The sequence below is a fragment of the Panulirus ornatus genome, chromosome 20 (assembly GCF_036320965.1).
Source record: "Panulirus ornatus isolate Po-2019 chromosome 20, ASM3632096v1, whole genome shotgun sequence".
Lineage (NCBI taxonomy): Eukaryota > Metazoa > Arthropoda > Malacostraca > Decapoda > Palinuridae > Panulirus > Panulirus ornatus.
This window is the reverse complement of record NC_092243.1, coordinates 67,059,829-67,071,837: the sequence shown is the minus strand read 5'-3', so window position 1 is coordinate 67,071,837 and position 12,009 is coordinate 67,059,829. Positions and strand designations below refer to the sequence as shown.

At 38.0% G+C, this 12,009-nt stretch overlaps 1 protein-coding gene and 1 long non-coding RNA gene across 3 annotated transcripts in view; one reads left to right on the top strand and one right to left on the bottom strand.

The window, feature by feature from the left end:
- The window catches only part of LOC139756084 (TOG array regulator of axonemal microtubules protein 1), a 269,423-nt gene extending 268,673 nt beyond the window's left edge, over positions 1-750 (top strand). The window contains 1 exon segment of the mRNA XM_071675112.1: positions 6-750. Coding sequence (XP_071531213.1) covers positions 6-74 — 69 coding nt within the window. The 3' untranslated portion in view covers positions 75-750.
- Positions 751-6,978: 6,228 nt separating this feature from the next.
- LOC139756085 (uncharacterized) overlaps positions 6,979-12,009 on the bottom strand; it is a 34,216-nt gene continuing 29,185 nt past the window's right edge. For both annotated transcript variants that reach the window (XR_011714257.1, XR_011714258.1), the window contains one exon: positions 6,979-9,703. This is a non-coding gene — a long non-coding RNA (uncharacterized lncRNA). The remainder of the gene's footprint in view (positions 9,704-12,009) is intronic.

The following is a 12,009-nucleotide window of genomic DNA, read 5'->3' as shown; positions in this document are numbered from 1 at the left end:
TTCAGGGTCGCAATATTCAAGAATCTGCTCGCACTAAATATGCTTCAGGTTCCCGTTACACCAGGACTATGTGAACTGAGCATTGTTTTTCTGTTGCTATACCCATTACTTCATTCCCAAAATGCATCTCTATATTTATGTACACAAGAGCATTTTGTTGACTGGAAGGTAGGGAAGTTAAGCTTGTCTACTCTCTGCTTGAAACATTGTAGGATGTTCATGTAAATGGTGAAGTAGATAAAGGTCCCTCTTCATAACCAAAGAAAATTCAGTCAATGACATACATAGTGAAGCTGAGAGACATACAGAGAAACAATGTAGCAGACTTACAAAAGTTAGATATAACTGAGGAAAATATTAGGTGGTAAATGGATGGATAAAGAAAAAAAGGGCTCCCGAGACCAAAGAGTGAAGCACAACTCTGAAAAGCAAAAACATTTGTGATGGTCCCAGGGGAAATAATGATACTAAGCAAGGTTTTTATGGAAATACAGATGCTTTAAGACTGTGGTTTAATGGGAAAAATTGGAATTTCATGGTACGAATGTAAGAAAAGATTGAACTATGGTGCCTCCAAAATGTTATGTTTTTAATGTACAGGTTGGGTAGAAGTTTCAAATTTTTGAAGTAGTAGAGAATATTTTATGGCTAAATGTTGAAATTAATGTAAATACAAATCTTATTTGATATAATGTAACCTGATGTAAAGCATTTCTAAACTGCTTCAATTTTACACATGATTTCCATCAATTTGCATTCTGTTTACAGTATAATTTCCATAAAGCTTTTTTTTTATTTTAGGATGTGTGATTGAGTTCTACAATATATATAATATTGTACTTTCTTCCTAAGGAAGTATTTTGCAGTGAAAGTGATAATGAGAAGTGCTTTCCCTTGACCAGCATATTTGAGCCCAGTTACTTGTTACCATTTACTCCCCTTCCCACCCATCTCCCTGTAAGAGAATTCTATTCATGTTTCATTTATCCACAGACCTTTCCATGGTTTCTCCTGCCACTTCACATGCCCTGATTGTGTCCATTGACAGTATGTCACCCCTTGTATACTACATCATTCCAGTTTACTTTATCTCTGCACACCTTTTACACTCTTGCATATTCAGATCCACTTAAAACCTTTTAACTCCATCTACTGTTCTCCAATTTGGTCTCCCATTCTCTTTTTCCCCTCCACTTCTGACACTCCAATACTTTATCAATATATCCTCACTTACTCTCTCTGTATGTCCAAACCCTTTAGGCACAGCCTCTTTTGCTATCCCAGCCACACTCTTCTGATTACCACACCTCTCTTACCTGTTTGTCTTATTAGATCAAAGCACCTACAACTTTTATATAAAGCAGGAAACAGCAGTCAGGTATAATATATATATATATATATATATATATATATATATATATATATATATTGAAAAATGTGTGGAAGTCGAGAACATTATCTCGGAAAGCAAAAATGGGTATGTTTGAGGGAATAGTGGTTCCAACAATGCTGTATGGTTGCGAGGCGTGGGCTATGGATAGAGTTGTGCGCAGGAGGATGGATGTGCTGGAAATGAGATGTTTGAGGACAATGTGTGGTGTGAGGTGGTTTGATCGAGTAAGTAACGTAAGGGTGAGAGAGATGTGTGGAAATAAAAAGAGCGTGGTCGAGAGAGCAGAAGAGGGTGTTTTGAAATGGTTTGGGCACATGGAGAGAATGAGTGAGGAGAGATTGACCAAGAGGATATATGTGTCGGAGGTGGAGGGAACGAGGAGAAGAGGGAGACCAAATTGGAGGTGGAAAGATGGAGTGAAAAAGATTTTGTGTGATCGGGGCCTGAACATGCAGGAGGGTGAAAGGAGGGCAAGAAATAGAGTGAATTGGAGTCATGTGGTATACAGGGGTTGACGTGCTGTCAGTGGATTGAAGCAAGGCATGTGAAGCGTCTGGGGTAAACCATGGAAAGCTGTGTAGGTATGTATATTTGCGTGTCTGGACGTGTGTATGTACATGTGTATGGGGGGGGGGGGGGGTTGGGCCATTTCTTTCGTCTGTTTCCTTGCGCTACCTCGCAAACGCGGGAGACAGCGACAAAGTATAAAAAAAAAAAAAAAAAAAAAAAAAAAAAAATATATATATATATATTTCTTTCTTTCTTTTAAACTATTCGCCATTTCCCGCGTTAGCGAGGTAGCATTAAGAACAGAGGATTGGGCCTTTTTGGGAATATCCTCACCTGGCCCCCTTTGTTCTTTCTTTTGGAAAATTAAAAAAAAAAGAGAGGGGAGGATTTCCAGCCCCCCACTCCCTCCCCTTTTAGTCGCCTTCTACGACACGCAGGGAATACGTGGAAAGTATTCTTAATCCCCTATCCCCAGGGATAAATATATATATATATATATATATATATATATATATATATATATATGGTGTGGGGAGGCAAGTTGTTAGAAGCAGTGAAAAGTTTTTATTGAGGATGTAAGGCATGTGTATATGTAGGAAGAGAGGAAAGTGATTGGTTCTCAGTAAATGTAGGTTTGTGGCAGGGGTGTGTGATGTCTCCATGGTTGTTTAATTTGTTTATGGATGGGGTTGTTAGGGAGGTGGATGCAAGAGTTTTGGAAAGAGGGGCAAGTATGCAGTCTGTTGTGGATGAGAGAGCTTGGGAAGTGAGTCAGTTGTTGTTCGCAGATGATACAGCGCTGGTGGCTGATTCATGTGAGAAACTGCAGAAGCTGGTGACTGAGTTTGGTAAAGTGTGTGAAGAAGAAAGATGAGAGTAAATGTGAATAAGAGCAAGGTCATTAGGTACAGTAGGGTTGAGGGTCAAGTCAATTGGGAGGTAAGTTTGAATGGAGAAAAACTGGAGGAAGTGAAGTGTTTTAGATATCTGGGAGTGGATTTGGCAGCAGATGGAACCATGGAAGCAGAAGTGAATCATAGATAGGGTGGGGGAGGGGGCGAAAGTTCTGGGAGCCTTGAAGAATGTGTGGAAGTTGAGAACATTATCTCGGAAAGCAAAAATGGGTATGTTTGAAGGAATACTGGTCCCAACAATGTTGCATGGTTGCGAGGTGTGGGCTATGGATAGAGTTGTGCGGAGGAGGGTGGATGTGCTGGAAATGAGATGTTTGAGGACAATATGTGGTGTAAGGTGGTTTGATCGAGTAAGTAATAAAAGGGTAAGAGAGATGTGTGGTAACAAAAAGAGTGTGGTTGAGAGAGCAGAAGAGGGTGTTTTGAAATGGTTTGGTCACATGGAGAGAATGAGTGAGGAGAGATTGACCAAGAGGATATATTTGTCAGAGGTGGAGGGAACGAGGAGAAGTGGGAGACCAAATTGGAGGTGGAAAGATGGAGTGAGAAAGATTTTGAGTGATCGGGGCCTGAACATACAGGAGGGTGAAAGGTGTGCAAGGAGTAGAGTGAATTGGAACGATGTGGTATACTGGGGTTGACGTGCTGTCAATGGATTGAACCAGGGCATGTGAAGCGTCTGGGGTAAACCATGGAAAGTTCTGTGGGGACTGGATGTGGAAAGGGAGCTCTGGTTTCGGTGCATTATTACATGACAGCTAGAGACTGAGTGTGAACGAATGTGGCATTTGTAGTCTTTCATAGCGCTACCTCGCACACATGAGGGGGTTGTTATTCCACATGTGGCGAGGTGGCGATGGGAACAAATAAAGACAGACAGTATGATTCATGTACATGTGTATATATGTATATGTCTGTGTGTGTATATACAGGTATACGTTGAGATGTATAGGTATGTATATTTGCGTGTGTGGACGTGTATGTATATACGTGTGTATGTGGGTGGGTTGGGCCATTCTTTCGTCTGTTTTCTTGTGCTACCTCGCTAACGCGGGAGACAGCGACAAAGCAAAATAGTAATAAAAAAAAAAAAATGTGTGGAGATAGGGGAGAAAGATTACTTCCCATGTATTCCCTACGTGTCACAGAAAACAACTAAAAGGGGTGGGAGCTGGGGGCTGGAAATCCTCCCCTCCAGTTTTTACTTTTCCCTAAAGAAGGAACAGAGTAGGGGGGCCTAGTAAGTACTTTTCCTCTAAGGGAAATGGTGAATATTTTGATTGGTTAGTTAGGATTTTCAGTGTATGTTTGGATCATGGTGAGGTACTTTGAAGATTGGTTGAATGCATGTACAGTGCCTTTTTATAAAGGCAATGGGCATAAAGGTGTGTTCAAAATGCAGAGGTATCAGTTTGTTAAGTCTACCTGGAAAGCTATATGGAAGAGTAGTGATTGGGAGGGTGAAGTATGTACAGAGTATCGGATTGGGGAGGAACTGTGTGGTTTGAGACGTGTTAGAGGATGTGTGGATCAGTTGTCTGCTTTAAAGAATGTGTGAGTTATACTTAGAGAAACAGGATTTGTGTTTGGTACTTATGGATCTAGAGAAAGCATATGATAGGGTTGATAGAGATGCCTTGTGATAAGTATTAAGAATGTATTGTGTGGAGGAAAGCAACCAGAAACAGTGAGAACATTTTATCAAGGCTTGTGTACCCCCACCACTAGCTAGACTGTGCATTACTCGGCAAGTTGCTGCATTACATGATTATTGTGTCGGTGTTGGCAACACAAGGGAAGTCTGTTTTGATAACTGTTTCATTCCCTACACTTCGAAGCTTTGTAACTCTCTACTATCCTTCATGTTTCCCAATAATCATGACCTGGCACAATTTAAAAGACAGGTTCCTCACTTTCTCCAAAATTCTTAAATACTTTCCTTTGTCTCTTCTTTTTCCATTTCATAATCCTCTATTAAAGCCCGGCCATGATGTGGACTTTTTTCCTTGACTGGATCCTCCAGTGTAAAAAAAATTATAAAAATGTATGGGTAGGAAGAGAGGAAAGTGAATGGTTCCAAGTGAAGGTTGATCTACAACAGGGGCGTGTGATGTCACCATGGCTGTTTAATTTGTTTATGGATGGGGTGGTGAGGAAGGTAAATGCAAGAATCTTGGAGAGAGGGGTGAGTATGCAGTCTGTAGAGGATGAGGGGGCATGGGAAAAGAGTCAGTTGTGTCATGCTGATGGCACAACGCTGGTGGCAGATTCAATTGAGAAACTACACAAGTTGATGACTGAGTATGGAAGTGTGTGGGAAAGGAGTTTAGAGTTAATGGGAATGAAAGCATGGTTTAGCGAGGTAGAAGGATGTGAGTTTGAGAGGAGAGAAATTGCAGGAAATGAAGTGTTATAGATAACTGTACCTACATCCTTGTGGCCCTCTTTGTTGTTGATTTTTTCATCATTATACTTGTTTGCTGTTTCCCACATCAGTAGGTAGTGCCAGGAAACATATGAAGAATGACCCATCCATTCATATACACATATATACATACAAAACTGCCCATACTCTTACATATACTTACACATATCAACATATATACATATACATGCTCATATGTACATATTCTCACTCGCTTGCCTTCAATCCATTCCCAGCGCCACCCCATCCCACAGGAAGCATCGTTGCCTCCTGCTTCAGCAAGGTAAAGCCAGGAAAACAGACAAAACAGGCCACATTTGTTCTCACTCACTCTCTAGTTGTCCTGTGTAATGCACAGAAACCACAGCTCCCTATCCAAATCCATGCCCCACAGACCTTTCCATGGTTTACCCCAGACGTTTCACGTGCCCTGTTTCAGTCCACTGACAGCATGTTGACCCCAGTATACCCATCAGTGACACTTTTCATCAGAGCCAATTGAAAACTTCTTCCTCCATGTTAGCCACATATTCTCCAAGATGGTGGCTCAAGGGATATCAATATGAGGAGTTGCAGTGGGTTAGATTTAACCAGAAGTATTATGCTTGTAGAGGCACAAAGATTTGTAAATAAACCTGTAAGATAATGGGTAACTGGGCTCTGCCATTCCAGTTGAAGATCTCTCATTATGATGCACACTGGACTTCTTGTGGGAAGAATATGCTTTTCAAATTTCAAAAACCCATTTTAAGTGATTTACTGAGTCTGTGATATAAGCCACCCAGATTTCCATTATGATAATTCAACTTTTATATATTGTATGTACAGTATATTGTTAGAGTCCATACCATATACATCAAACATATCCTACAAAAATTAATGATTTTGTTAATTTACATCTTGGGTACAGTGTATGCTGCCAGAGTTTATATTTACATTACCTTGTAGAGTCTCCTCTAATTCCCTCATAGTTGTGTCATGCATTTCCTTACTAAGACAAAGTATCTCAAATGGATATGCAAAACATAGTTATTCCAGTGTATCTTAGCCTTCATGACAGGGGTAAAGATTCATTTTTATCAAATTGATCAAATAATTTCAGTTGTCTTTCATCCTCTTGCTCTATCATGTCAGCTTTCATGGAAGTAAGGACATGCAAAGTCTTCCCCAAATAATTTGACACGATCATCTCCATTCTTTCAGGTATTGTAAACGCAACAAATTTTGTACACTTGGTGGAGACTTTGGATGTTGATCATACCATAAAGCAGTTGCTAACTGCTTACACTTATTTAAACATAATAATGAAAAGACTTAGCATTCACTCAGCAGGTATACACAAGAATGGTTATTTTAACGTGGGTGACGGATGACTTTGGAAGAGAATTATCTGAAGAACTTAGACCATGCCTGAATTCAGTTAATTTTCTGTTTTCATAAATAGAATTCATTGTACTGAGTTTATATTGAATTTTATACATCTTGGTACATAAGTACTGTAGTTTTTCATTGTTATAATATTTGGGTGCTATCTTGTAAAAAAAAATCTTCTTTACATTCGTTATTTGATTAATGTAGTTTACGTGATCATTTTCAAGAACATTACTATCATGTAAATCAAGAGGTACCTGCATTTTGTGACCTTGAGAGAGATTTTCCAGTCTATATCATGTACACATGCAATCTAGTGTTAGATTTACCAAATTTGAAAAAGTCATAAATCACACTAAGTACCAATTTATATATTTTTTTTCTACAATATTGATGCTAGTCACAATTAAAAATTATAAAAAAGGCATACTTGTTCACAACGGGAGGAAGTTTTGCACTCATGGGGCCCCATCTTTTGAAATTGTATGTAAATTTTTTGGAGTGTGTTTCTCTTTGCCAATAATTGAAAACACTTTCCAGATATTTAAACACAACTATCCAAGCTAATGTTGCAATAAAAGTGCAGACAGTTCTAAAGAATTTCAGTTGCTCGTACTGTTTGTATGTAAGAATTTGATTAACTTTTGGCACATATGATCTTCAATCATGTGAAGGATAATCTGATGTACACTAAAATGTTGCCAACTCTCTTTACTAATGCAAGAAATTAATAGCATTAAATTTCTTCGTTTTAGCCTGCACAGGCACTGTGAACCCATGAACAAGTGTTGTCTCTATTGTACACACTTATATGCCTCCTCTTTGAAAATAATCATTCCTATATGGAGAGGTAAGATTCCCTGACGACTCAAAATTACTTCATTGAGTTCTTACCAATATTTGACGAAGAGTACTCATGAAAGATGTACTCATACTTTTTATTTGAGACTAACACCAATATTAAGTTAAAAAATAAACATTCTACATTGAACATATCTCGTAGCTGTCTATTTGTACTGTATGTGGAGAGTTTCAAACTCGTGGGGCCCATCTCCTAAAGCAGTATAGAAAGTTCAAGAGATGTGGTTCCATAAATGTAGAACACCCTCCGTGTACAGAAACAGTAGGCTATCATATGGATAATAGACCTATGTATTTTTTTTTTAACGTGTCAATCTCGCACAATTATGACATATAAATAATGAAAACTTTAATAACATCTTGCATTGGTACTTCATTTATAGAGCTCCTGCAGCTTCAAGGCTGCAATACATCCAGTATGGGGGAAATACCTGACTCCTTTGGACCAATAAGATTATTGACAAGATTGAATTCCTTTCCATCCACTGACAGTGATACAACTTTGCCAAAGGCAACTTTTCAACTGTAGAGTGACCACATGCAGGCAGTCTGATAACACCTCTATGTGAGAACTACTAGATTTACAAAAAGAACTCTGACAAATATGAATTTAAAGCAGATGAATATTTGAAAAGAAGACCTTGGCTTGAGAGTTATCAATTTATAGTTAAAACAAGTGCAAAGAGAACAGTTATTGCACAAATATTCAATACACAAAGTGTGAATTCTGGGTGAAGTTTCCAACCAACGCCAGTAGAATGCACGTCTTTGTGTACATGTTCTTTGCATCAGTGTTTTGACCTACTGTTGGTGGACACACCACTGAATTAATGATGTTCCTCTGTTGAGCGCTATGACACACACATGGATGGACATCTAAACACCTTGTACCTACTAACTGTCTATGGTATAAAAGTGATACTATCATAAGTAAACATTTGTTCCAGAATACAGTTCATATGAAAATGTTTGTTTTCAGATTTCTGAGCTACATATTCAACTAAACAAAGCACATTTATTTTTTTCAATTTTCATTACAGTATCTTTACAAAAAATAAATCATGTAGCTTTGTATTTGTTAGGAGTCTTCCTACATACGAATTAGAAATCTGCAACATAAAAAATATAGGTGACTATTCTGAAAATGTTCCACACATTAAAACAGGAATGCTGCCTCTATTTGTAAATTTCAGGGCAAATAATGGCAGTATCTTTGGTTTTAATACAGAACATTGGAATTTGTTGGTAGATACTACCAACAGCGTAATTCATATTTTTTAACATGCCATGCAGCACTCCTTGAAGGAATTACTAAAAGGCTGGTTCTTAATAAAGTTTGTTAGTGCTGTCTAGAAATGTTGTAAATGCATTGGATTTTGATGCTTTCATAGATGTAGATGGGTTTGTCTAGATTCCTTTTGGTACATATTATTGGTAAATGAACTTCAATCACCTGCATCCATAACTGACATCAGTAGTTTCTGGTCATGCATTTCACCAGCATCTCTTGAAAATGTTTCATGCTGCTTCATTTCACTTGCATATAAACAAGATAGTGACTCATGATCGTTCATGCCACTCACACAAGTATAAATACATCTTTGCTTTACAACTGTTCATACCACCTGCATCTGTGAAAGATATCACGCTCCACTGTCAGTTACTTATTGCTGATGTAAACAGTGAGAAATAAATTTTTATAAATGGCTTGATAATTTGTCTCAAGAGTAGACAACTATTCAAGTCTTAATGTTTATATGGTGTAGATAGTAGGAAAAATTACTGGTAATCATAATGTACAGGTACACAAATTATGATGCCAGTGCAAAGTTGTTGATACAGAGTACTGACAAGTGTCTGTATTGGCATTATATATTCCGTCCTAAAACCATAGTTGTTAGAATGAGAAATCTTGATATGCTATAGTTCTATAATAGATCAATTATTTATTTAAATGCTAATATAGGTGTGTAATAAAATGCTATCAGAAGCAAATTCTGTGTTTTCTAGTCCTATAGTATACTTAGCACACAACCCTCCTGCCCTGCTCGGCAATCATTCGTCCGTCTTTACTACGTGGGCAGCACAGCTCTTTGAAAGATTCAGGGCTGGAGCACCCAAATCAGCCGCCTGTGCTGTGCCCGCCTTCCAGACGCAGAGTATGTGTGTGTTTTTTATGTCTTGTATCACGGACGACCCCTTCCTTCCTCCTGTGGAGCACTTTTTGCTCTGTGGAGAAAGGGGATAAAGAACATTAAAAACTTGGTTTTATGATTTTATCCTCATAAAGAACAATAACAATTTACAATGAAAACACATTTTTTCACCAAATTTCAATATGAATCTTTCTTAGATGATCGTTTGTACAATTTATGGTAAAAGTGTGGTGAAGACCTTAAAATCTTAACAAAAGCTACTATAAACTTTCTTCCACATCTGTGGAATTACCCCTTCCACAAATGACTTATCGAACAATACCTACGAGTCTAGCAAGTACCTCTGCGCATTCTTTCAGCACATATGAGGAGACTTCCTCATGACCATGGGCTTAGCTTAATTTTGTAGTTTTTGACAATTACTATACATTCTAAGACTTTATCCTCCTCCAACCTTGGTAATGTTGAAGCATTATTGTCCTCCACAGTGAAAACACTTTTAAACTTATCATTTAGCTCTCTTATATTTCTGCATAATCCTTAAAAACTCTTTCACCTGAATCCCTTATTCTGATTACCTGCTTTTTGAGAGGATTTATTCCTCAAAATTTTCTGTAAAACCTGTGAATGGCCTTTTTCTTTATCCACAATCCTTTTTTCAAAATCTCTCCGCTCCTTTTTTCAGTACTCACATTTGCTTTCCTGTAGCTTTCTCATGCTGGCAGGCTACAGTGGCTTATATATACCTCCTCCACAGAACATTCCTGAGCCCTCTCACTTTATATTTCTTCTTGAACCATATCTCACTTCAATTTGTTCCTCTTCCTCTACTGGCCATCAGAGGTATCTATGTTCTGACCCATTCAAAGTAGATTTCACAGAGCTTTCTGTAGCACTGGTCCATACTCTTATATAGACTTCCCTCTCCCTGTCATTGCTCTCAAAGAACTTGGTCAGTTCCACATAACTGTGTAATAATCACATCATCAGGGGAGACACAAGAGAGAAATATAACAGTCAGTTGATATACATCGAATAGACGAAGCTAGGACGCCATTTGGTAAACATGTGATCACGCGCAAAATTGTGATCCTTTCCAATATATATATATATATATATATATATATATATATATATATATATATATATATATATATATATATATATATATATATATTTTTTATTTTTTTTTCATACTATTCGCCATTTCCCGCGATAGCGAGGTAGCGTTAAGAACAGAGGACTGGGCCTTTGAGGGAATATCCTCACCTGGCCCTCTTCTCTGTTCCTTCTTTTGGAAAATTAAAAAAAAAAACGAGAGGGGAGGATTTCCAGCCCCCCGCTCCCTTCCCTTTTAGTCGCCTTCTACGACACGCAGGGAATACGTGGGAAGTATTCTTTCTCCCCTATCCCCAGGGAATATATATATATATATATATATATATATTATATATATATATATATATATATATATATATATATATATATATATATATATATATTGTCCTCTGTTCTTAACGCTACCTCGCTAATGCAGGAAATGGCAAATAGTATGAAAGAAAGAAATATATATATATATATATATATATATATATATATATATATATATATATATATATATATATATATATATATATATAAGAGTGGGAGGTGGGTTGATTAGAAAGGGTAGTGAGTGGTGGGATGAAGAAGTAAGAGTATTAGTGAAAGAGAAGAGAGAGGCATTTGAACGATTTTTGCAGGGAAAAAATGAAACTGAGTGGGAGATGTATAAAAGAAAGAGACAGGAGGTCAAGAGAAAGGTGCAAGAGGTGAAAAAGAGGGCAAATGAGAGTTGGGGTGAGAGAGTATCATTAAATTTTAGGGAGAATAAAAAGATGTTTAATTTGTTTATGGATGGGGTTGTTAGGGAGGTAAATGCAAGAGTTTTGGAAAGAGGGGCAAGTATGAAGTCTGTTGGGGATGAGAGAGCTTGGGAAGTGAGTCAGTTGTTGTTCTCTGATGATACAGCGCTGGTGGCTGATTCATGTGAGAAACTGCAGAAGCTGGTGACTGAGTTTGGTAAAGTGTGTGGAAGAAGAAAGTTAAGAGTAAATGTGAATAAGAGCAGGGTTATTAGGTACAGTAGGGTTGAGGGTCAAGTCAATTGGGAGGTGAGTTTGAATGGAGAAAAACTGGAGGAAGTGAAGTGTTTTAGATATCTGGGAGTGGATCTCGCAGCGGATGGAACCATGGAAGCGGAAGTGGATCATAGGGTGGGGGAGGGGGCGAAAATTCTGGGGCCTTGAAGAACGTGTGGAAGTCGAGAACATTATCTCGGAAAGCAAAAATGGGTATGTTTGAAGGAATAGTGGTTCCAACAATGTTGTATGGTTGCGA